This window comes from Eriocheir sinensis, chromosome 19, assembly GCF_024679095.1.
Source record: "Eriocheir sinensis breed Jianghai 21 chromosome 19, ASM2467909v1, whole genome shotgun sequence".
In the NCBI taxonomy this organism is placed as follows: domain Eukaryota; kingdom Metazoa; phylum Arthropoda; class Malacostraca; order Decapoda; family Varunidae; genus Eriocheir; species Eriocheir sinensis.
Genome location: NC_066527.1, coordinates 6936431 through 6963567, shown reverse-complemented (window position 1 = coordinate 6963567; position 27137 = coordinate 6936431). Strand labels below are relative to the sequence as shown.

The following is a 27137-nucleotide window of genomic DNA, read 5'->3' as shown; positions in this document are numbered from 1 at the left end:
ACACGTATCATAAAGGAGTCGGACTCGATATATTTTTACTAACTCTGACTCTGGTGACTGATGACTCTGCCTCAAACTCCACACCCCTTAAAATAACCCTCATGCACACCCTTGCCCCGCAGCCTGTCCAGGGTTACTTACTGGCCCGCTCATCGCTGGTCTTCTGGAAGAGTGCACGTCGGCTCTTGGAACTCTGGTCGCCGGGCTGTGCGCTGGACTCTGCATTCTCAATGGCTTCCCTGCAGCACAACAAGGGGGAGGTTGATGGTTAGATATAAATAAAGTAAGTAAATAAACTAGTGATTCAAAAGTCATGATAAACATAACAAGGGGAGAGAAAAGATTGAGTGGGTAGATATAAGAAAATGTAAGCAATTCATAACAGTCAGGGGGCTTTGTGGTGCAGTGGTTAACACACTTGGCTCACAACCAAGAGAGCCGGGGGTTGTGTCCCGTCTCCTGGGATCTGTTCCGCTCTCCTATAATTCCTTCCCCTTCTGTCTCTCTCTGGCATATGACCACAGATGTTGCGCCGACTAAACTAAACTTCCCAACTTTTTCAGAACAGTCATGAAAAACACAACCCTCCCCTTACCCGTGCCTTTGTTGAGTGATTAGAAACAAATAAATGCAAGTGATTCAAAATAGTCATGACTACCAAAACCCACTTGTATATTAACCCTTAGAGTACGGGTGGCGATATATATCTCTGGATGCTGTGCACGGGGAAAATTTAGGCATTTAAAAGAGGTGGAAATGGTGTCTTTCTTCTTTCCAATAATTGTATATTCATCTAGTATATATGGTGGTGTAATAAAACTTCTCTCCTAATAATAATAAAAAAGTTATGACAGCCGAAAATATTGCGCATTTTCTCGTGGCCGTGACACGTCGCGTGGAAGCACCACACACTCACTCACTCACTCTCTCTACCTACTTGCCCCTCCCTCCTCTGTCAGTGTCACTACCATAGCAGTCATCAAAGTCACTGTCACTTTAATTCGCCCGCGCTCTACTTCCGCCCGGAGCAGAGGAACTGCTTGACGCGTCACAAGACATGACAGATGTATTCCGAACAAAAGTGGAAAATGATCTGTGGCCTTCGGTAGGCTGCGCGCTGGAGATGAATGAGAGTGTGTACGGATGCCAGATGCCTCCACCATTCATCCAAGTCAAGAACTGGCGGTATATTTGAAACATAGTTAGCGTAGAGTGTGATGATTATATATATGATCCCCGTACGGGTGGGGCGTGTGGTAGTGCACTTATATATACGATCGCCGTAATTTAAGGGTTAATGAAACAACTCTACAAATAATAACAGAGATGGATACGGGTGCCAACAAACAAGAGCCAATGGGTTCAATCAAGCTGGACAAGAGTATACTCCCAAGGTTCACATACAAATTAATTAAAACACAAGACTTCCATATCTTGCAGTGTTTAATTTGTTGAGACCTTGCCAGCTAGTGTATGATTTCCTTCACATTGCTACATATCCTTCAATACATCATTAACTTATTATTATTATTGTTACATACTTGGATGAGGAAGGGAAGAGTGGCTGCCGCAGAACAGTCACAACGCTGGCCTTCGTGTTCTCAGCGCTCTGGTCCAGCTCAGCAGTGGGGGAGGGGGCGGAGGCACTGGTGGGGGAGGCGGGGGCTGGGCCAGGGGTGGTGGGGGAATCGGCAGTTGCCAGGTGATCGCTGAAACAAGATGAAGAGAGGCTGAGTTATACTACTTGTGTAAATGAGTCAGTTACAAGAGACATATTCTTAAGATTATTATAAGGTTGTCAGAATGTAGTTTTAGATCATGTAATTATCAAATAGACATAAATATAATGACTAGCATTAAAATAGGTGGCACTCACAATCTACCTGTACCTCTCATGTTCTGCCACTGCCCAATGGCATGGGTGGGGCCTTGTACTGCTGTTATACATAAAAGGCCACGAACCTTTCATACTTTTAGTCTTTTTATCCCCCCCCCCCATGGGTGTGGCTGCCCCATGTTCATTATTACTCTCTTCACAGCTGCTCTCCCTCCCACACTGTTGCCATTCATCACTGATTCACAATGCCTCCACATCACTCCTCTGTGTTCTGCAAGTATCACTCACCTCCTACAATTTCTTTTTGAATTTCTTCCCAGAAGAGCTCTTCGTTTTACCAAGACTACTTCTATCTTTTTAGCAAATTCCTCACTCACTCTTTCTTCTTTCACGAACAATTGTTTTCACCAATCCCTTAGTCTGTCTTTTTGATCTCATCTAACATTCATCTGTAGCATATATTTTGTATCTCCTTTTTTTTACTTTCAGATGCCTCTTTTATCTTGTCTGTCCACCATGGACTCCCTTTTATTCTCTCCTATACACCTCATATTCAACTGTTCTCTTTCAGTTGTCCTGCCCACTGGTCTGTTGAATATCTTAAACACCTCACACACTCCAGAATCATGTTCCATTCCTAGGTTTGCTCCTTCCAGTAATTCCTTCACCTTTCATGCAGTCTCTGCCTGTCTTCTCAGATTCCTTCTTCCTATTTCCTCTAAATTCTCATTTCTCTTTCATCCTTACTTTTGCTACCAACACAAGGGGTCAGAACCATTAAAGAGGCCATGTCTACTGCCACCAAGACACTACAGAGCCTGAAGGGCCCTCATCAAGGCACGGCACAGCAAGGGGCTCACCTGGCTCCATCGGTGTTGAGCAGGGAAGCAATGTTGTTCAGGTTACGTTCACCGCTGAAGAACTCGTCCAGCACCAGCTTGGCCGTCTGCAAAGAACATGCTTGTTACTGATGAAACAAAAGCCATTGAAGGAATTACTCACTAATGTTACCCGAATTATTGCTCCGTGGGGAAAAATGAGAGAAGTTAACACATTATTGGCTTCATAATGAAAACACTAAACATTTCTTAATCTTCTCCAGACGGGAATTACCACAGACTTGTTATATCTCCAGATCTTGATGTCTGTACACTCTCTGTTAGCAACATTCCCCCTCAAGCCTCTCCTTCATGTGCTCATCACCCTCATTAATCCATTTTGCCAAGAACCCAAACTCATCCACTACTTTCTGCAACTCTCACTGTCAACCAAGAGTAAAGCAATAATTGTCCCACACTCACCAACACCATCTCTGATTCTCTCTCTCACACCACACGCAGTTCTCACCACTATGCACTCTCACTTACCTAAACTCACCCCTACAGTCATTATTCATTATCAAAACCATCACCACCACACACACATCCCTTGCCCACACTGTCACCACCACACACACATCCCTTGCCCACACTGTCACCACCACACACACATCCCTTGCCCACACTGTCACCACCACACACACATCCCTTGCCCACACTGTCACCACCACACACACATCCCTTGCCCAAACTGTCACCACCACACACACATCCCTTGCACACACTGTCACCACACACTATAACCCACCACCCCTGTCCATCACCCCCTCTCATTCTGTCCCCTTCACCCCTATTTACCATCACACCCTTGGCCCCCATCACCCCCACTCACCCTAACAAGGTGCAGGTTTGCGCCGGTGATGCGCAGGGCGTCTGAGCCTCGCGTGACGGTGTATCGGTACTCCCCCAGCGGCTCCTCCCCCACCGAGTGGCTGTGGACCAGGGTGTTGCGCTTTGAGCCTGGGGGGGGATGCATGTGTGAATGAGTTTGTTGAGTGTGTGAGTGAAGCATGACACGGGCAATAGGAGAATACTTCATAGCTGTAAGTTGCATGTGTGGGTTTATTGATTGTTGATTGTGAATGAGTACAAGACAAGAGAATATCTTATAGCTTCCTGATGTCATGCTGCAGCACTGGGGTTCGAGTCCTCTCACTCCAGCTCTTCATTTCCCACTAGGCAGCTGTGCACACCAGAGAAGCTCCACTAAACATTATATACAAAAATACAAGTATACTGCCTCCGTCCACAGAGCTGCCTCACTAAGGAAGACAAGCTAGACACTTTACACAGCTCTAGAAAATGTCCAAATGTTTTAGTACTCATGGTCCTGGGAAAACTAATGGCCTTACAACGGCTTCAGTCTTTATGCTCCTGAACTGTGATAAGAAAACAAAAGCCTTGATGAGGTCTGTTTGCCCCTCTGTACACACCGTTTCAATTAGTACAAGTGACAATTTTCCAGAGTAGGTTTTTACTGATGTGAGGATGCAGTAATTGTAATAAAAATAAAATTTAATTGGAGGCATATATTATAGCTGTCCAAGCCTTCAGTGCTAATCTACGTCACACCGGCCCCTGAGCCTGTGGTGGGAAGGAACCCATTACCCCGGGACACAGGGCCAGTGTGACATCCAGGTTACCAGAGTTTACCTTCCCTAGGTATCCCCAGGTGCCCATATACTGATCAGCCCAAGGGGGAAGATAAACAGCTGGGTGGGCTGCACATCAACTGCCCCAGCCAGTGAATTCATAACTAGACCTGCTAACCACTACACCACGGATAGGAAAGCACGGTACTTGGAATGTGTGTGAGTCATGACAAACATACCACATACTCAAATGTTTCTAATGGCATATCTACTGAAAAACAACAGACAGTGGATTTGTAAACATCTTCTAATCTAAAATAAAATGCAAAAAGCCATAATATATTCACGTGTGCACTGTCCAGTCTAGGCCTAAAGGAAAACACAGGAAAAAGGAAGATGAAAAGTAAAAGTTAAAAGGATGAGCTTATTTTCTCTCTACCTCTCCACTGACTTACACAGAGCTAGTTCATCCATGGATAACTGCCTTCGGAGGACTGGGAAAGACAGAAGCTACTTTAGTGAATATGCAGGAGTAGTAGTAGTAGAATTAGAAATAGTGGTAGAAGTATGTTGTAATGGTGGTAGTAGTAGTAGTAGTTATTATGGTAGAGGAATGTAAATGTCAATGAAGGGAAAATACACACATACAACTGCCCATAAGATTCCCCTGAATGTGGTGTGCAATGGTTTAGGGACCTTAACCCGGTAGCAGCGGGGATCATGTTTCTTATGGTCCCTCTAAGCGAGAAAAGTGAGAAAAAATCATCACTCACACAAACCATTTCATAATATATATCAAAGCATTTGTGATTAGTTTATGCATCATTTATTTTGGGGGGGTCTATATCATGGCACAAATTTAGCCCGTCGCTGCTACACGGTAAAGCCACAAATTTGGCCCGTCGCTGCTACACGGTAAAGCCACAATTTAGCTCGGTAAAGCTAATAAATTTAGCCCGTCGCTGCTGTGGTAAAGCCACAAAGTTGGCCCGTCGCTGCTTCACGGTAAAGCCACAAATTTAGCCCGTCGCTGCTACACGATAAAGCCACAAATTTGGCCCGTCGCTGCTACACGGTAAAGCCACAAATTTAGCCCAAATTTAGCCCGTCGCTGCTACACGGTAAAGCCACAAATTTAGCCCGTCGCTGCTACACGGTAAAGCCACAAATTTAGCCCGTCACTGCTACACGGTAAAGCCACAAATTTAGCCCGTCACTGCTACACGGTAAAGCCACAAATTTGGCCCATCGCTGCTACACGGTAAAGCCACAAATTTGGCCCATCGCTGCTACACGGTAAAGCCACAAATTTGGCCCATCGCTGCTACACGGTAAAGCCACAAATTTGGCCCATCGCTGCTACCGGGTTAAGCGTCAGTCATTACAGGAATTGATAGTTGCTGAAGATGAAAACTTAAGATATAATGATAGAAAAATATTTAAGTTACATTTAAAGATGAAAACTTAAGATATAATGATAAGAAAATATCTAAGTTACATTTAAAGATGAAAACTTAAGATATAATGATAGGAAAATATTTAAGTTACATTTAAAGAAAAAAAAGAAGGAAGGAAATGAAAAGGAGCTGGCAAGACAGAAAATCAATGAAATATTAGAGTCCTGAGACAGTGATTAAAGAGAAAAATACAAAAAATTGAATAAAAGAAAAAAGAAAAACATGCATGAAAGAAAAATCCCAGAGACTATGGAAAAAAAGGCAATAAATAGTATACACAAAAATATAAATAAAAAATAAATAATTTTTTTTTTTTTAAATGCGTGAAAGAAAAATCCCCGAGGCAATGGATGAAAAAGAGGCAAGAAATACACACACACACACACACACACACACACACACACACACACACACACACACACACACACACACACACACACACACACCTTGCAGGGTCTCGTCGGAGGTGTGAGAGGAGATGGAGGAGGAAGAGCCGCCCAGAGAGGTGAAGATGGAGCCGCCGCCGCCACCACCACGCTCATCGCTGCGGACGGGGGAGGCGTTGCGGCGGATGGTCTCCTCTATCAGCTGCTTGGCCTGGCTGGGGGGGAGGGAGTGGACATTAAAGTGGTGGTGATGGTGGTGGTGGTGGCATTAAAGTGGTGGTGGTGGTGGTGGTGGTGGCCAGAGGTGGGCGCGGTACTGAAAATTCAGAAGTGCGGTTGCAGTAGTGCGGTACTTTTTCCAGAGTAGTGCAGTTGCGGTAGTGCGGTACACGGTGTGCGGTACTGCGGTAGTGGTAGTCAAAATTCAGTGCCTATCCTGGCTATCCAAACATTGAAACATGCTTAAAGTAGTAGTACAATTGCCTTAATTTACAATAGATTTTCCCAAAATAAAAGCAATAATAAATCAAACGGCTACAAATGCACTTTTGGAATCAATTTATTTAATATTTATCATATTTTATATATAAAAGGAAAATATTCTCCAGTTTCCTCAGACCTCAGCACTCCTCCTCCTCCTTTTCCTCCTTCTTGACCCCCTCCTGCCAGTCCATGGCATACTCCTTGTAACCAAGGAGCTTAGGATTTTTTTTAAGCTCATATAAAAATGAAAAATCAGCCGGCACCACGGACGGGTCCGGGGTTGAAATGGCCGGCACCGCACAGGTTCAAGAAGACTTGCAGTGTAGTAGTTTAGTCTGTTTATTTAGTATTTAATTTTGAAGAATAACTGAAAATTCAGAATGACTGAATCACTGATTCTGATACCAACTGATACTGATTGACTGATTGGGTCTGATTCACTGTAAAAAAAAACATTTCTGTGAGCATGCCGCGCTGTAAATGTCGTCTTTGATAGTTTTCAAAGTACCACAAAAGTGTACCACAGGATTTTTTAGTGTGGTTCGCAGTAGTGCGGTACTTTTTTGTGATGCGGTACTACCGCACTAAGTACCACACTTGCCCACCTCTGGTCGTGGCATTAAATTGGTAGCGATGGTGGTGGTGGTGGCATTAAAGTGGTAGTGATGGTGGTAGTGATGGTGGTGGCGGTGGTTTAAAGTGGTGGTGGTGGTGGTGTGTGTTCAGTTTGTAGCAGCACTGTAGTATGACAGTAGTGAGATCATGGTGGTAATGGTGAATATTTTTCTTACAGTAAAGGAAGCAGCTCAAGGCAAAACAAAATAATAATGAGAAAAAAAAGCCCACTAATCACTCACCCTGTAAAGAAGTTTTTTTTTTCGGTAAAGAAAGCAACAAAATAATGATAAAAAAAGGCCATTAATCACTTCCCCTATAAAGAAGAGTTTAGAAGAGTGGCCAAAAGAGAAGTCATTAATTATCAATCAATCAATCAATGGGGGCATACGCCAGGGGGCGCGTCACCTCGCCCACCCTACGACGCCAAGCCCGGGGGTCCCTCTGAGCGAGTCTCCATGCAGGCCCCCTTCCCAACCCGAGTACCTCCTGGCAGGATCTATCGAATTGCCCAAATCACAAACTCCGTGGGCGTCCCCTTGGCCTCGTCCACTCAGGATTGTCCCTTACAGAGACAACCCGAGGAGCAGGATCAGCTTCCGGAAAACGTGCCACGTGCCCGTATAGCCGGAGTTGGCATTGACGGACTAAGCAGGTAATATATGTCGACTCAGTTTCACGGAGTAGTTGCTGGTTTGACACAAAGTCATTCCAGCGATATCCCATGATTCTGCGTAGACAATTATTACCAAAGGCATCAATCCGCCTCTCCAAGTCCCCATTTAGTGTCCATGTCTCACAACCATAGAGTAAGACAGGGAGCACAAGGGACTTGAAGATCCGGATCTTTGTCCTTCTGCACAGGTACTGACAACGCCATATACTCGTGTTGAGCGAGTCCATAACACCGTGGGCCAGACCAATCTGCCGTAAGACTTCCTGGCCAGACTCACCATTATTATGAACTACGCTACCAAGATACGTGAAACTTTCTGAGATCTCAACGTCCTCGACACACTCATGAACAGACTGTACTGTTTCATCCAGCAAGCCTCCAAACACCTGTGCCTTGGTCTTGGCCAAGGAGACCTGGAGTCCCAAGGGCTTCGCCTCCACATGTAGTGCCTCGAGGGCCATCACCAAGACCTCCAGCGACTCCGCCAGGATTACTGCATCATCAGCAAAAACAAGGTCAGTGACCCTGGTATTGCCAATGGATGCTCTGCAATTTTTTTTTTTTTTTTTTTACAACAAAGGAGGCAGCTCAAGGGCACACAAAAAAAGAAAACAATAATAATAAAAAAAAACGCTGCTCCTAAAAAAGAAACAAAAGAGGTGGCCGAAAGCAAGATCAAATACGGGAGGAGAGATGTCCTGATACCCTCCTCTTGAAAGAGTTCAAGTCGTAGGCAGGCGGAAATACAGATGAAGGAAGATTGTTCCAGAGTTTACCAGCGTGAGGGATGAAAGAGTGAAGATGCTGGTTAACTCTTGCATAAGGGGTTTGGACAGTATAGGGATGAGCATGAGTAGAAAGTCGAGTGCAGCGGGGCCGCAGGAGGGGGGGAGGCATGCAGTTAGCAAGTTCAGAAGAGCAGTCAGCGTGGAAATATCGATAGAAGATAGAAAGAGAGGCAACATTGCGGCGGAATTTAAGAGGTAGAAGACAATCAGTATGAGGAGGAGAGCTGATGAGACGAAGAGCCTTAGCCTCCACTCTGTCCAGAAGAGCTGTGTGAGTGGAGCCCCCCCACACATGAGATGCATACTCCATACGAGGGCGGACAAGGCCCCTGTATATGGACAGCAACTGTGCAAGGGAGAAGAACTGGCGGAGACGGTACAGAACGCCCAGCCTCGAGGAAGCTGATTTAGTAAGAGATGAGATATGAAGTTTCCAGTTGAGATTTTGAGTTAAGGATAGACCGAGGATGTTTAGTGTTGAGGAAGGTGATAGCTGGGTGTTGTCAAAGAACAGGGGATAGTTGTTTGGAAGATTGTGTCAAGTGGATAGGTGGAGAAACTGTGTTTTTGAAGCGTTGAAGGACACCAGGTTCTTCTTGCCCCAATCGGAAATAATAGTAAGGTCTGAGGCTAAGCGTTCTGCAGCTTCCAGCCTTGAGTCGTTAAGTTCCTGTAGGGTGGGTCTTCTATTAAAAGAAGTTGAGTAATGCAGAGTGGAATCATCGGCGTAGGAATGGATAGGACAGTTCGTTTTGGAAAGAAGATCATCAATGAACAACAGAAAAAGAGTGGGAGATAGGACAGAACCCTGTGGGACACCACTGTTAATAGATTTAGGGGAAGAACAGTGACCGTCTACCACGGCAGAAATAGAACGGTCAGAAAGGAAACTGGAGATAAAGGTACAGAGAGAAGGATAGAAACCGTAGAAGGGTAGTTTGGAAAGCAAAGATTTGTGCCAGACCCTATCAAAAGCTTTTGATATGTCCAGCTCAATAGCAAAAGTTTCACCGAAACGGCTAAGAGAGGATGACCAAGAGTCAGTTAAGAAGGCAAAGAGATCACCAGAAGAACACCCCTTGCAGAACCCATACTGGTGATCAGATAGAAGGTCAGAAGTGGAAAGGTGCTTTTGAATCTTCCGGTTAAGGATTGAATCAAAAGCTTTAGATAGACAAGAAAGTAAAGCTATAGGACGGTAGTTTGAGGGATTGGAGCGGTCACCCTTCTTAGGCACAGGCTGTATGAAGGCATACTTCCAGCAAGAAGGAAAGGTAGATGTTGACAGGCAGAGGCGAAAGAGTTTGACCTGGCAGGGTGACAGCACAGAGGCACAGTTTTTAAGGACAATAGGAGGCACTCCATCAGGTCCATAAGCCTTCTGAGGATTGAGGCCAGAGAGGGCATAGAAAACATCATTTTGAAGAATCTTTATAACAGGCATAAAGGAGTCAGAGGGGGGATGAGTAGGAGGAATATGCCCAGAATCGTCCAGAGTGGAGTTTTTAGAAAAAGTTTGAGAGAAGAGTTCAGCCTTAGAGATAGATGAGACGGCAGTGTTGCCGTCAGGACTGAGGAGTGGAGGGAAAGATGAAGAAGTGAAGTTGGAGGAGATGTTTTTGGCTAGATGCCAGAAGTCATGGGAAGAGTTAGAGAAAGCAAGGTTTTGGCATTTTCTATTAATGAAAGAATTTTTGGTTAGTCGGAGAATAGATTTGGCACGATTTCGGGCAGAAATGTAAAGTTCATAATTAGCATTAGTTTGAAGGCTCTGGTACCTTTTGTGAGCTGCCTCTCTATCATTGACAGCACGAGAACAAGTGTGATTAAACCAAGACTTTTTGGTGTGAGGAGTAGAGGAAGAACGAGGAATGTATGCCTCCATTCCAGAGACAATCACCTCTGTGATGCGCTGAGCACACACAGAGGGGTCTCTATCCTGGAAGCAATAATCATTCCAAGGGAAATCGGAAAAGTACATCCTCAGGTCGTCCCACCGAGCTGAAGCAAAATGCCAGAAGCATCGCCTCTTCGGTGGGTCCAGAGGGTGTACAGGAGCGATAGGACAGGATGCAGAAATAAGATTGTGATCGGAGGAGCCCAACGGAGAGAACAGTTTGACAGAATAAGCAGAAGGGTTTGAGGTAAGGAAGAGGTCTAGAATGTTGGGCCGGTCTCCAAGACAGTCGGGAATACGTGTAGGGTGCTGGACCAACTGCTCTAGGTCGTTGAGTATAGCAAAGTTGTAGGCTTGTTCACCAGGATGGTCAGTGAAGGAGGATGAAAGCCAAAGCTGGTGGTGAACACTGAAATCTCCTAGGATGGAGATTTCAGCGAAGGGAGAGTGGGTCAAGATGTGCTCCACTTTAGAATTCAAATAGTCAAAGAATTTTACATAGTTGGTAGAGTTAGGTGATAGATATACAGCACAGATGTATTTAGTAATAGAATGACAATGAAGTCTTAACCAGATGGTGGAAAATTCAGAAGAGTCAAGGTCGTGGGCACGAGAGCAAGTGATGTCGTTGCGCACGTAGGCACAACATCCAGCTTTGGATTGAAATTTAGGATAGAGATAGTAGGAGGGAACAGAGTAGAGATTGCTGTCAGTAGCCTCAGAAACCTGTGTTTCGGTAAGGAAGAGAAGGTGAGGTTGAGAGGAGGAGAGATGATGTTCCACACAAGTGTTGAAAAGCGATGGAGCAAGGACACAGCCCTGCCTCACTCCCGCATTCATGGGAAAGAAGCTGGACAAGCCCCCCCACCACTTCACAGCACTCTCTGTCCCAGAATACAGGCCAGTCAGCAAACCAATGGTCCTCGAAGGAATCCCACGGAGTCGCAGAAGATCCCAGAGTGCCTCACGATGCACTGAGTCAAGCGCCTTCCTGAGATCGACATAGGCTGCAAGCATCCCTTGTCAAAACTCACGTCGGCGCTCCACCAGTACACCAAGCGCTAGGATACGGTCAGTTGTTCACTTGCCAGGCGTGAACCCAGACTGTTCAGGTCTCTGCAGCTTCAGCAGCTGGCTGCAAATTCGCATCAGCAATAGGTGGGCAAGCACCTTGCCTGGCACACTGAGCAGTGTAATACCACGGTAGTTGTTACAGTCTTGGCGGTCCCCTTTCCCTTTCCAGATAGGGATGACCAACCCCCTCTTCCAGTCAGGAGGAATGGTACCGGACTGCCATACGGCAGTCAAGACCGCATGCAAACCGCGGATCATGGCCTCACCCCCAGCTTTGAGCAGCTCCGCGCTGATGTTACAGGTGCCAGGTGCCTTTCCACCCCTCAACTTGGCCACACCCTCTCTGACCTCACCCAGAGAGGGTGGGGTTTCGTCAATGGGTGGGTCAGCATCCGCCACCTGTAACCCAGCAGCTGGAAGCTGCCCACGTGGAGGGTCCACCATGTACAGCTGCTCAAAGTACTCAGTACTCAGTTCATTAATTATGGTGGTGACAAACATTTAAAATAGTTGCACATAGTAATTGTTGTACATGCTGTAAGAGAAGTACTCGTGGAATGGCCAAAGTGATGGTGAGGGTTACACATTCACACATTTGGGGCTAAGATGCAAAAGTTCTAGGGCCGAGTTTTCTCATGCACTTATTTTTTTATATATATTTTTTTTTACAGTAGAGGAAACAGTTCAAGGGAAAAAAAAAAGGAAACAATGAAAAAAAAAGGCCACTACAATAATGAAAAAAAAAGCCCACAACAATAATGAAGAAAAAAAAGTCCGCTAGAACTTATGAACTTTCCAATTTTCTTTACACACTTAACTGATTCCTATAAAATAAAAAACAGGGTGTGCTAAATGATCCTGAAATGTATGAATGCTTCTTCTTAATTATCTACCTGTATCTGGCTCATTATAAGTAATAACACTGATTCAAAAGTTACAAGACTGAATTTTCTTATAAACTTATGAATTTTCTGATTTACTTTCCATCTCTGAGTGCCTCTCAAAGTATAAGTGTGTATATACTAAGTTATGCTGCTATGTATGAATGCTTCTTGATCATTTATGTGTATCTGTGGCTCACTATAATAACAACAACAGCGATAAGTAGCACCAACAATGCAGCCTCCATCCCTAGACCTACTTGATGTTCTCCTCGGCCGGCCCCGTGATCTGCACCAGCCTCTCCCTCGCACCCGGCGCCACTGCAACGACAACACAGCAAAGGTTACGTACTCTGTTGCCTGTATTTCTATCTGTCACATAATAGTTCATGTTTTCTCCTGAATGTTAAAATGTGAAAACTAACCCAATAATTATCATGCATACAATGATTTAACTTTTCCCATAACTATATACTGGACATTTTTTCAGTTTATGATTTTCTGGCAGCTTTAACTTATCTAATAACTAAGCGCACTGATACATAAGTTTTTTTATTTAATCAAGCAGGTGACAACAGGCTCAACTGCACCTCTGAAGTTCTTATTTAACCCTTGGCTGCAGATTTCCTACAAGAAGACATCACCAAGCTGCTGCAGTGGAGCAATAGGTGGCTGCTACAATTCAATGAAGAAAAGTGTAAAGTCCTGCACCTTGAAAGGGGATATCCAGCACACCAATACCACATGGGAAACACTCCACTTTCCACCACAGAGGCAGAGAAAGACCTGGGAGTGTATGTTACCTGGCTACCAGTGAAGACCAAATCCGTGCCAATCGCAGCGGACAGGTTAAGTCTCAAACATGATAAAGGTTTCGTCCAATAGCATCTTTGGCAGGAGTATAAACATTTTTTCAGCCTATGCCTATAAGTATCATAATTCAAACGGTTGCTCTAAATCATATGGTGCATCCCCTTGTTGAAAAATCCATGAACACAGATTTTCACCCTATTGACTTTTCAGCAACCTCCATTAGAAAACTTGAAGAACCAGTCACCTAAACACCCTAAAGATAAAACAAATGAAAGCAACAACTAAAAAATTTAAAACAATCATTATCAGCCAACCACCAAACAATGTGTGTGCGTGTGTCCGTGCGTCATTACCTCTCTGGAAGGATATGATGGTCTCGGAGAGCTCCTCGATCATGTGAACTCGACGGCCCTTGATGCCCATGACTGTAAGAACCAAGAGAAGGATGAGAAAGGGAGACAGACGGAGGGAAGGAATGAGAGTGAGAGGGAGGGAGAAGAGAAGGAAGTGTGGAGTACAGAGGAAAGAAAAGGAAGGTGGAAGGGAAAGAGGGAAGATGAAGGGGCTGAGGGTATGAAAAGGGGAAGGGAGGGAAAGAAGGGGAGAGAGGGAGGGAGGGAGAGAGAAGGAAATGTGGAATACAGAGGATAGAAAAGGACGGTGGAAGGAAAAGAGGGAAGAAGAGAAGGGGGCCAAGGGTATGAAAAGGGGAAGGGAGGGAAAGAAGGGGAGAGAGGGAAGGAGAAGAGAAGGAAATGTGGAGTACAGAGGAAAGATTAGGATGGTGGAAGGGAAAGAGGGGAGAAATGTGGAGGAAGGAGGGTATGAAAAGTGGAAGGGAGGGAAAGAAGGAGAGAGAGGAAGTGTGGAGAGCAGAGGGAGGGATAGTGGAGGGGAGAGAGAGAGAGAGAGGGAAGAAGTGTGTAGGACCGAGGGCACAACAAGAGGAAGGGAAGGAAGGAGGGTCAGGGTAGACATTGAGGAAACTTAGAAATAAAGAAATGGTATTGAGAGATTCTTAAATGTTTGTCTATCATGATAAATCTCTCACAGTGAAAATTGATAAACTACAACTACATGTATCCAAAAATATAGGTCTACTTCTTTTATGGTGTCGAAATAGAAAAATAACCTACTACAGTCAGTTCATCTATGTACTATGGAAGATTTAATACTCACAAAAGAGAGCAAAATATAACATCCTTCTTTTTACCCTTAAACAAACTCCTGTGATGTAGAAAAAATTAATAACAAATACAACACAAACACTAACGCTATCACCAACACCAACACCAACACTAACCTTTCCCAGAGTCAGCATTGCGAATCACCACCTCGTCCTTGCAGTAATTCTTTCCGGGGATTCTGGTCGGCTTGGCAAACTTCCCCGAGTTCCTGATAATCTCCCCGGGGCCAAGCAGCGTGGGGGTGACTGGGGTCTGGGGGCCGAGGGTGGACTGGGGCTGGGTGGTGGCGATGGCGGGGTTGGTCTGTTGGGGCAGCTGGCTATAGATGGTCTGTTGGAAGGGCTGGAGTCCGGGTATGCCCATGGGTGTGGTGGTGGGTGTCAGGGTGATGCCCGGGGTGCTCTGGCCTGAGGTGTCCGCAGTGGTCTGTTCCTCAAGAGCCGCTTCTTCTGCCTGTATTGGGGGTAAAGAGGGAGGGGGTTAGTGGTGGTGGTGGTGGTGGTGATGGTAGTGGTAGTGGTGGTGGTGATGAGGCAGTAGTGGTGATGGTGGTGGTGGTGGTGGTAGTAGTAGTAGTGGTGGTGGTGGTGGTGGTAGTAGTAGTAGTGGTGGTGGTGGTGGTGGTGACGGTGGTGGTGGTGGTAGTGGCATGTGTTAGTAGTGGTGATGGTGGTGGTGGTGGTGGCATGTGTTAGTAGTGGTGGTGGTGGTGGTGGTGGTATTGGTGGTGTTTTTGGTAGTAGTAGTGGTGATGATGATGTTTATGGTGGTAGTGTGGTGTTAGTAGTGGTGGTGAGTGGTATTAGTATTGGTGATGGTGGAGTGTGGTGGAACTAATTAATGCAACATATAGTATTTCAGTGATGACTTGAATGCTCGTGTTAAGGAGAGGTGCTTTACACTTCCTCCATTCCCTTCCTCCTCCATTTAGTAGATTTTTGCCACTTCACTCTCCTCGCCATCCACTCTCCTCCACCGCCTATGTTATTCTTTCCTTTGTGTACAGCATCTTCATCTCTAAACCCCATAATCAACCTCTAACACACACACACACACACACACACACACACACACACACACACACACACACACACACACACACACACTTCCCTTTTACTTTCCTCACTAAGCCCTCTTCTTCACACACCCTTTCCTCCCTTTGTATATGCTATCTTTATCATTTTCTCACATTATCACTTTCTAATAGCACATAACAACATATATCCACAACTTTCCACCTTACTTTTCTCGTCATTTTCTGCTCCACCACCTTTTTTTACCTTCATATACACTATCATCACTGTCCCATTATCACTTTCTAGCACACACACACACACACACACCTTTCCACTTTCCTTCCCTCACCCAACGCTCCTCTTCAATACCTTTCTTCTCTTCATAAACACACCAGCTCCCTCACTTTACCTCATCATCATCTCACACACACACACACACACACACACACACACACACCTTTCCACTTTCCTTCCCTCACCCAACACTCCTCTTCAATACCTTTCTTCTCTTCATAAACACACAACCTCCCTCACTTTACCTCATCATCATCTCTCTCACACACACATACACACACCTTTCCACTTTCCTTCCCTCACCCAACACTCCTCTTCAATACCTTTCTTCTCTTCATAAACACACCAGCTCCCTCACTTTACCTCATCATCATCTCTCACACACACACACACACACACACACACACACCTTTCCACTTTCCTTCCCTCACCCAACACTCCTCTTCAATACCTTTCTTCTCTTCATAAACACACTATCTTCCTCACTTTACCTCATCATCATCTCTCTCACACACACACACACACACACCTTTCCACTTTCCTTCCCTCACCCAACGCTACTCTTCAATACCTTTCTTCTCTTCATAAACACACCACCTCCCTCACTTTACCTCATCATCATCATCTCCTAAGACAACAAAATAGCCCACACTCATCTTTCTTTCCCTTACTTTCATCACCATTCTTTCTTCTATGCCTTTCTCCCTTTTGTATACAGTATCTCCATCATTTTCTTCCATTATCACTTTTTCACGCCAGCACATCTTTCTTTCCTCTACAAACCTTCTTCTCTACCGCCTTTTTTCCCTACTTAGGCCTACCCACGAAATCCATCAGATCTATCACATACGTCTTTCCACCTTCTTACTTTCCTCTCCAAATCCTTCCTACTTTCCTCTCCAAATCCTTCTTACTTTCCTCTCCAAATCCTTCTCACTTTCCTCTCCAAATCCTTCTTACTTTCCTCTCCAAATCCTTCTCACTTTCCTCTCCAAATCCTTCTTACTTTCCTCTCCAAATCCTTCTCACTTTCCTCTCCAAATCCTTCTCACTTTCCTCTCCAAATCCTTCTTACTTTCCTCTCCAAATCCTTCCTACTTTCCTCTCCAAATCCTTCTTACTTTCCTCTCCAAATCCTTCTTACTTTCCTCTCCAAATCCTTCTTACTTTCCTCTCCAAATCCTTCTCACTTTCCTCTCCAAATCCTTCTCACTTTCCTCTCCAAATCCTTCTTACTTTCCTCCAAATCCTTCCTACTTTCCTCCAAATCCTTCATACTTTCCTCTCCAAATCCTTCATACTTTCCTCTCCAAATCCTTCTTACTTTCCTCTCCAAATCCTTCTTACTTTCCTCTCCAAATCCTTCTTACTTTCCTCTCCAAATCCTTCTTACTTTCCTCTCCAAATACTTCTTACTTTCCTCTCCAAATCCTTCTTACTTTCCTCTCCAAATCCTTCTTACTTTCCTCTCCAAATCCTTCTTACTTTCCTCTCCAAATCCTTCTTACTTTCCTCTCCAAATCCTTCTTACTTTCCTCTCCAAATCCTTCTTACTTTCCTCTCCAAATCCTTCTCACTTTCCTCCAAATCCTTCTACTTTCCTCTCCAAATCCTTCCTACTTTCCTCTCCAAATCCTTCCTACTTTCCTCTCCAAATCCTTCTTACTTTCCTCTCCAAATCCTTCTTACTTTCCTCTCCAAATCCTTCTTACTTTCATCTCCAAATCCTTCTTACTTTCCTCTCCAAATCCTTCTTACTTTCCTCTCCAAATCCTTCTTACTTTCCTCTCCAAATCCTTCTTACTTTCCTCTCCAAATCCTTCTTACTTTCCTCTCCAAATCCTTCATACTTTCCTCTCCAAATCCTTCCTACTTTCCTCTCCAAATCCTTCTTACTTTCCTCTCCAAATCCTTCCTACTTTCCTCTCCAAATCCTTCTTACTTTCCTCTCCAAATCCTTCCTACTTTCCTCTCCAAATCCTTCCTACTTTCCTCTCCAAATCCTTCCTACTTTCCTCTCCAAATCCTTCCTACTTTCCTCTCCAAATCCTTCTTACTTTCCTCTCCAAATCCTTCTTACTTTCCTCTCCAAATCCTTCTTACTTTCCTCTCCAAATCCTTCTTACTTTCCTCCAAATCCTTCTTCTTACTTTCCCTCTCCAAATCCTTCTTACTTTCCTCTCCAAATCCTTCTTACTTTCCTCTCCAAATCCTTCTTACTTTCCTCTCCAAATCCTTCTTACTTTCCTCTCCAAATCCTTCTTACTTTCCTCTCCAAATCCTTCTTACTTTCCTCTCCAAATCCTTCCTACTTTCCTCTCCAAATCCTTCTTACTTTCCTCTCCAAATCCTTCTTACTTTCCTCTCCAAATCCTTCTTACTTTCCTCTCCAAATCCTTCCTACTTTCCTCTCCAAATCCTTCCTACTTTCCTCTCCAAATCCTTCTTACTTTCCTGTTCAAATCATCTTCTCTACCGACTTTCTTTCCCTTCATACCCACAAAATCCATCAGACCAATTATCACACACATCTTTCCACCTTCCTTTCCTCACTCTTCACATTTTTTTTGCCTTTATAAACAATCTCTCCATCACTTCCCCCTCATTACTTCCTCCAAACACACACACACACACACACACACACACATCTTTCGACCACCTCCCTCCCTTTATACAGACCATCCCCATCGCTATCCCTTATTTACATCTCCTAACAACATAAAAATAACACTAAAAACAATAAAACAACAAACATAAAACAAAAAACACGTCATAATTATCACTCTTCCCTTCATTCCCCCTCACATGTCCATATTCTTAAAGGTATCGGGTTCCATTACGACTACTTTCTAAGGTCACAGAGAAGGTTAACCTGCTTTCCATGGGTGATTTTCCATCCCTATGACCACAAAACGGTCCATGAAAAGCCCAGCAACTTCTATGAGGCTTTTGAAACAGGCGAACCAAAGTACCGAGACATTTAAGAGCTCGAATCCTTCCCACTTCCCGACCCAACACACCAACACAGAGACCAACGTTGCCAGATTGTCGTACTCAGCCGCTTATATTTCTCGACTTCCTACCCCAAAACTGTCTTCTGGGCTCCAATAACGAAACTCATTTATGGTTACCGTTAAAAGAGTTAGATCCTGATGTTTCTCGGCAATAGTTAGGCGTCAGAAACCGGTAAATACTATGCTCTGAGTATGATAATCTGGCAACGCTGGTAAGAGCTCGAATCAGCGTTACCAAATTATCGTACTTAGCCACTCAGCACATCGTATTTTTCGGTTTTTGACTCACAACTATAGGAAACAAACACCAACAAGTAACAATTTTAACGATAACTTCACCCAGAATCGCGTTATCTGTTTGGCTACGAAAGTTTTGGGCCCTAGAACTGACGAATGCGATGTTTTGAGTACGATAATATGGTAACGCTGGCTCGAATCATCCTCACTTCCAGACCCAACAGAGCAACACAGAGAGAGACGCACCTCAATCTGCACGAGCTTCTGTTTGTAGTAGTTGATGAGGTTCTCGTTGGCCTGCCAGTGCATCGCCCGCAGCTCAATCACCTCCAGCAGCCGGTAGCGCGCGGCGAGACTCAGGCGGTCATCACGGCAGCCATTACGAAGAGAGATGTAACATTTGTCCAGCTGGTCTGAAGAAAGGATGAAGATTAGAGTTGAAGTTAGGTTAGGTTAGGTTAGGTTAGGTAAGGTAAGGTAAGGTAAGGTAAGGTAAGGTAAGGTAAGGTAAGGTAAGGTTAGGTTAGGTTAGGTTAGGTTAGGTTAGGTTACAGACAGACATAGCTGGGCGTTATCGCGATAAGTTATCGCGATATTTTATCGCTGATAACAAAAGCGGATTATCGACCATCCGCTACTTATTTAAATATATATCGGTATCTTCGTTACTTGTGTAACCAAACTAGCGATAATCGCTACTTTTTTTCCGCCTCTCAGAAAAAAACGTTGTCTCCCTACTGCGCATGCGTGGCCCGGTGTTGTATGAAAAAACTTCGGGGTATGAAATATCTTCGGTGATGAGATTTCATGCTTAGATCATGAAAATTAAAACACTAGGTTATTTTTTTTATGCTACTCAAAAATCAATATATCATAGAGAAAAATCATTTAACTTTGCCCCCAAAATGATTATTCACTGCCTCAAATTTGATATTCCATATTCGTTTGTGACCATGTCATGGTATTGAATTGGTGTTGTGTTATTTGGTGTCCCATCGTCAAAAGTTGGCGCTTTTGTTTACAAACATTGGTCTTCGTGGACTGCATGCTCAGATTATGTAGATTTGTTCAGTCTCACAATGCTTTTAACACAAGAGTTGCTGGAAAGCTGAATCAACATAGTAACATTATCCTCGCTGTTTCTAGAACGACGTACACTCTGTACATATAAATACAACTCGTACAGAGTGTCGTTCTAAAAACAGCGAGGATGGTGGTAGTGGTACTATATGTCTGATTCAGCCTTCCAGCAACTCTTAATTACGGTTTAAAAGCTTTGTGAGACTGTACAGGTCTACGCTTGCTGGTCTGAGCATGCACCGTTCACGAGAGACCAGAGTTTGTAAACAATTTTTGACGGCGGGGACGCCAAACAACACAACACCGGTTCAGGCATTTCTAGTATTACCGTCCATAGGTACGTGTCAACGTGTGGTTTTGAGGTTTTGTAAGTTTCCTAAAATACAGATAATGAAAATTTGAATTCATCAATGTTGTTCTATCTGAAATATCAATATAGTATCGTTTTCGCCTATCGGACTTATCGCTAGCTAGTATCGGAATTGTGGATTTATATCGGGTATCGGTTATCGCCTATATTTGTGTCTCTAGTTAACGAATATCGGTTATCGCCGTTAAGGTTTTTCATTATCAGTTATCGGTTATCGGGAATAAGGTTTTCTGTTATCGTGCCCAGCTATGCAGACAGACAGGCAAAAAGGCAGAGAAAAAAGAAGAGTAAGGGGCGAAGAGAATGTAAAAGAAAGGGATATTTAGTAAACTACGATAAAATAACAAAAAAATAAGATAAAAGTTAAGTTAGGTTAGAGACATAGGCAATAAGAGAGAGTGAGGGGAGGAAGGAATCGTTAAGAGAAAGGGAGAGAAAAGGACCTATAGAGTGAACTGAAATAAAATGAAAGAAACGGGGAAATAAAAGTTGGATGAGGTTACAGACAATGAGGGAAAGAATGAGAGAAATAAAATGAAAGAAACGGAAATAAAAGTTAGATTAGGTTACATACAGACACACAATGAGAGAAAGAATAAGAGAAATAAAATGAAAGAAACAGGGAAATAAAAGTTAGATCAGGTTACAGACAGATAATGAGGGAAAGAATGGGAGATAAATAAAATGAAAGAAACGGAGAAATAAAAGTTAGATTAGGTTACAGACAGACAATGAGGGAAAGAAAGAGAGAAATAAAATGAAAGAAACGAAGAAATAAAAGTTAGATTAGGTTACAGAGAGACACAATGAGGGAAAGAATGAGAGAAATAAAAGGAAAGAAACAGGGAAATAAAAGTTAGATTAGGTTACAGACAGAAACAATGAGGGAAAGAATGAGAGAAATAAAATGAAAGAAACGAAGAAATAAAAGTTAGATTAGGTTACAGAGAGACACAATGAGGGAAAGAATGGGAGAAATAAAAGGAAAGAAACAGGGAAATAAAAGTTAGATTAGGTTACAGACAGAAACAATGAGGGAAAGAATGAGAGAAATAAAATGAAAGAAACGAAGAAATAAAAGTTAGATTAGGTTACAGAAAGACGATGAGGGAAAGAATGGGAGAAATAAAATGAAAGAAACAGGGAAATAAAAGCCAGATTAAGTTACAGAAAGACGATGAGGGAAAGAATGAGAGAAATAAAATGAAAGAAACAGGGAGATAAAAGTTAGATTAGGTTACAGACAGACAATGAGGGAAAGAATGAGAGAAATAAAATGAAAGAAATGGAGAAATAAAAGTTAGATTAGGTTACAGACAGACAATGAGGGAAAGAATGAGAGAAATAAAATGAAAGAAACAGGGAGATAAAAGTTAGATTAGGTTACAGACAGACGATGAGGGAAAGAATGAGAGAAATAAAATGAAAGAAACTGGGAAATAAAAGTTAGATTAGGTTACAGACAGACAATGAGGGAAAGAATGAGAGAAATAAAATGAAAGAAATGGAGAAATAAAAGTTAGATTAGGTTACAGACAGACAATGAGGGAAAGAATGAGAGAAATAAAATGAAAGAAACAGGGAAATAAAAGTTAGATTAGGTTACAGACAGAAACAATGAGAGAAAGAATGAGAGAAATAAAATGAAAGAAACAGGGAAATAAAAGTTAGATTAGGTTACAGACAATGAGGGAAAGAATGAGAGAAATAAAATGAAAGAAACAGGGAAATAAAAGTTAGATCAGGTTACAGAAAGACAGTAAGAGAAAGAATGAGAGAAATAAAATGAAAGAAACGGAGAAATAAAAGTTAGATTAGGTTACAGACAGAGAGACACAATGAGGGAAAGAATGAGAGAAATAAAATGAAAGAAACAGGGAAATAAAAGTTAGATTAGGTTACAGACAGACACAATGAGGGAAAGAATGGGAGAAATAAAATGAAAGAAACAGGGAAATAAAAGTTAGATTAGGTTACAGACACAGATACAATGAGGGAAAGAATGAGAGAAATAAAATGAAAGAAACGGAGAAATAAAAGTTAGATTACGTTACAGAGACAATGAGATAAAGAATGAGAGAAATAAAATGAAAGAAACAGGGAAATAAAAGTTAGATTAGGTTACAGACAAAGACAATGAGGGAAAGAATGGGAGATAAATAAAATAAAAGAAACTGGGAAATAAAAGTTAGATTACGTTACTGACTGAAAGCGACAATGAGAGAAAGAATGGGAGAGGGGATGTCAAAGAGAAAGGGATATTTAACGAACTGCAATAAAATGACGGGAAATACGAAGAAAAAAGTAATAACAAAGGAATGTTAAGAAAGGAAAGTGCTTGTAATAGAAGAGGAGGGAAGTAGAACAAAAAAAAAAATACGAAGGGAACTCGAAAGGAAGGAATTAACAAAGGGAACAGGAAAGAAAGAAAGAGAAAGTGTTAGAAAAAAAGATTAATGACCTCAATTACTTCACAGGTGTTTTGTCTACAGGCTTTAAAACCTCCTTTGTGTGTGTGTGTGTGTGTGTGTGTGTGTGTGTGTGTGTGTGTGTGTGTCGTTTCTCTATACATTTATGCATTATTAATATGTCTTTTTAACCTTTCTTTCCTTAATCTTTCACCAAACCTTTTTTTTACTTTCTTTTGCTTACTTATTCATCTGTGTGTGTGTGTGTGTGTGTGTGTGTGTGTGTGTGTCATAAATCCAGGTATACATTATCAGGTAAACACACACCCACACAGTACACACCTTTATACACGTTCTCCAGCTTACTATCTTTTGCGTACTTATTTATCTGTGTGTGTGTGTGTGTGTGTGTGTCCAGGTATACACTCTCAGGTAAACACAGCCCCGCACGGTACACACCTTTATACACGTTCTCCAGCTGCGAGCCGAACATCTTGAGGTTCTCGCACAGCGCCACGATGGCCGGGTACACGGAGCGGTCGTAGGGCGAGGAGTTGAGGTACTGCGAGACCACGTCCATGTCTGCTAACACGCTCTCCACTGCGAGGGAAAAAGAAAGAAGGCAGTTATTATCCCTTCTACTACATCCATGTCCTCAACACTCTCTCCACTGGAAGGTACGAAGGAGGAGAGAGAACAGTTCATATGCCTTCTACTACGTCTATGTCAACGAACAGGCTCTCCAATGCAAAGCATCATCATCAATGCAAATGCATCCCTTCTATATGTCCATGTCCTTAACACACTCTCCATTGCTAAATACGAAGAAGGAAAGAGGAGAGTTCATATGCTTTCCACCAACACCTCCGCCAACACGCTCTCCACTGCATGGGAAGGAGAATTACAAAAGACTTACTAAGGTCGGTATTATAAGACACTTTCGCTTCTCACATCAGTATTTCTAAAGGTCAAAGAGGGGATCAGTTGGGTTCTAATGAGTGTTTCTTCAGGTTCATGGTACAGAAGAAGGGCAAAACTACCACCAGGGTCATAAAACTACTACTGGAAATGCCCAAAACTCCTACGAAAGCCTTGTCAAATATGTGTACTTGGGCGGCGAAATGTTTAGCAATACGGCCCTAAGTTAATATCCCTTCCACCTCTCTTGTTAGTATTCACCCTCCCTATTATCATTCTTATTGAGGTCCATGAAAGGCTGTCAGGGGAAGAAAGTGATATAGGTCAAACAGCGTCCCGGGCCTTCACTGTGCAGACATTGATACGGAAAATAAGTGATGGTAGAGAGAGGAAGAGAAAAAAAAAGAAATGCGGAGTGGGAGAGGCAAAAACAGTGCTGCTATATCACGGAATGAGTAAAGTAGAGTTATTTCTGGATGTTGTCTGTTTCATATTGCGGTGAGACGGAAATATAAGGAGAGGAAGATTGGTTAAGAGTGATGTTGTGTGTAGCTACTCTTCCGCTACTGTATTGCACACCTTCACATCATCACCTCCTCCTCCTCCTCCTTCTCCTCCTGATTGCTTCTTCTACTCTGTTCTTACTTCACCACCGGAGAGATGAAAGAGAGAGGAAGTTGGGTTGTCAATACGGATCAGATTATTACAGCTACTGCCTTTCTCCTTCCTCCTCTTGCGAAATAAAGTACTACGACACCTCTTCAGCTATATTACCAGGAGAGAGAGAGAGAGAGAGAGAGAGAGAGAGAGAGAAAAAAATTATTATATATATCTCTCTCTCTCTCTTATACTGTGGTCTGTCTTTAAACATAATAATTGTACTATATTGTTTTTTTTCTCATTTATCTTTGCCCTTGAGCTGCTTCCTTGACTGTAAAAAACAAATGGCCACCAAGACTTTGCAATTCTGCCGTAGTGAATGTTAAGGTGTAGGAGACGGTCAAGTTTGTCTTTTAAACGAATCAGTCGTATTGCACTGCGCCACTGAAAATAATTGGTGCACTCTTTAATTTGTTTGTTTACATTTGCACCATTATTTCTCGTTAACGATTTCATTGTATCACTTTTACAATGAACTTTTCGTAATAGAACTTCCTCCTCTTCTTCCTCCTTCTCCTTATCATCATCATCATCATCATCCTGCTGTTAACTGAAGAACAAAGACAGATACATATACTGTAATTAGAGGAACAGAGGGAGAAAAAGAGGGAGGTCACCAATGACATAATGCTTTTTCTTTCTTTTACTCTGTTGTTGGTCGTTGTATTCCTGATAGTGTTTTCTCCTCCTCCTCCGAGTCAACCGAGTCAACATTGCACAGTAGTAGTAAAAACTGCCAACAAACTAATCGGATTTATTGGTCGTACATTTGAACATAAATCAAAAAAAGTAATATTGACACTGTACGCTACAATTCGTTAGTTTGCCCACATCTTGAATATTGCGTTCAGTTTTGGTCTCCCTATTACAGAAAAGATATAGATAAACTCGAGAGGGTGAAGCGTCGAGCTGCTAAAATGATCCCTAGCAAGGATTATATACTGTAGTATATAATCCTTGATCCCTAGACTGCGAAACAAACCGTACGAAGACAGACTTAAAGAACTTAACTTATTCAGCTTATCAAAGCGCAGGCTAAGAGGTGACCTTATAGAAGTGTTTAAAATTTACAAGGGATTCCATAACGTTAATGTTTATGATTATTGTACAGTCTCTCAATCAAGTGTAACAAGAAACAATGGATACAAAATAACGAGGAAGCGTTTCAACTCAAATGAATCAAAACACTTCTTCTTCAACCGTGTCATCAATGTATGGAATGGTCTGCCTCAAAACGTCGTCGAAAGCGAAACTATTTGCACGTTCAAAAACCGAATAGACAAATATTTAGAAGCTAACCCGAACATTCGCTATTTTGCTGTTGTCTAACAGAAAGTAGTGTAAGCTTAGTTGTCGTGTATGATCTTCCTTCTGTCCATGTAAAATTCCATTGTAGTTTTTCTATACTTCCTTTTCGTGCCAGCCTCGGCTGGAGGGACTGGTGGGAGGGGAGGAGCCTTCGCCTTTGCTGTCCTGTGTCTCTGACTCGTAGGTTAGAGTAGAATCAGTAGATGGTAGCAACAGCAAACAGCCTAGTTAGGACCAAGAGGTCTGTTGTTGTTTGCTTTTCCTTTGTACTCCTCCTCCTTCTCCTCTTCCCCCTCATACATATTTTCCACTGACATGAAGACGGATAAACTGAAGTGCAGATATAGTTAAATTTATGTAGATGTTCAGACCATATACCTCATGGCCTAGATTTGGGGTCTGCCCTTAACTAAACGCAGCGGAAATGGCAAAAAGAAACAGCCAAAACTTTGCATTTCAGCCTGAGTGAACATTACTTGCAAGAAGTGGCGGTTGAGTTTGTTTTTAGAGGCATCAATCGTGTTGCGCTGAAACTCTTAAAACAACGTTGGTGAAAACGAATTAGGTGGTTTGATTTTTTCCACCTTAGTTTAGCACCATGTCATCGATCGTAAACTATTTGGACTTGTCTACATTCATTGAACCATCGAATATTTTGAAACACGATCAGTTTCTCACGAGTAAACAAGTTGAAAGATATGATTTGTTGCGTGAGATCATCTTTTTGGTTCTACGTTGAACACCTAATTTAGCAATGTCCTTAATTCGCATGGTGGGGAGACCAAAACTGCACTGCATACTATAAGTGGGGTCGGACTAAACTTTTGTACGGTGGAAATATTACATTTTTATTCTTGAATGATAAGTTTCTTTTTCATGAAGCCCAGAATTATGTTGGCCATATTCGCTGCACTATTCGAAAGATTACACATAACTACTACAACTACTACAACTACTACTACACTCACTGGACTGGTCGCCGAGGGTGCACAGCTTGAGGGGCCTCGGCTTCTCCACCTTCCCCTTCCTGTTTTTGAGCGGCAGCCCCATCTGAGGAGAGGCAGAGACGGCTGTTAATGACGGGCACACACAGACACAGGGAGACGACGTGTTAAATAGAAAAATCAATGATGTAATAGGAATCAGCTTTATGAGTAAGAAAAAAAAAATGCAAACGGATATGAGGACGGACTAAAGTACATGGTATATTAAAGGCAAATAATATAAAGAAATGGATATGATCAGGACACGTATGTATGAGAGAAGAC

At 42.8% G+C, this 27137-nt stretch overlaps 1 protein-coding gene across 7 annotated transcripts in view; it reads right to left on the bottom strand.

The window, feature by feature from the left end:
• The window catches only part of LOC127000634 (eukaryotic translation initiation factor 4E-binding protein Mextli-like), an 88366-nt gene that overhangs the window by 31245 nt on the left and 29984 nt on the right, over positions 1-27137 (bottom strand). For 6 of the 7 annotated variants that reach the window (XR_007754359.1, XR_007754361.1, XR_007754360.1 and 3 more), the window contains exons 2-13: positions 26838-26919; positions 23443-23583; positions 19372-19538; positions 14681-15017; positions 13731-13802; positions 12825-12885; positions 6211-6365; positions 4763-4801; positions 3548-3675; positions 2698-2783; positions 1542-1709; positions 142-239 (exon numbers count right to left, since the gene is read on the bottom strand). Coding sequence is in view for 4 of the 7 variants with exons in the window: in XM_050864570.1 (XP_050720527.1) it covers positions 142-239; positions 1542-1709; positions 2698-2783; positions 3548-3675; positions 4763-4801; positions 6211-6365; positions 12825-12885; positions 13731-13802; positions 14681-15017; positions 19372-19538; positions 23443-23583; positions 26838-26919 (1534 nt within the window). In the remaining 3 variants the exon portion in view is untranslated. The remainder of the gene's footprint in view (positions 1-141; positions 240-1541; positions 1710-2697; positions 2784-3547; positions 3676-4762; positions 4802-6210; positions 6366-12824; positions 12886-13730; positions 13803-14680; positions 15018-19371; positions 19539-23442; positions 23584-26837; positions 26920-27137) is intronic. The other variant, XM_050864573.1, reaches the window with a different exon arrangement.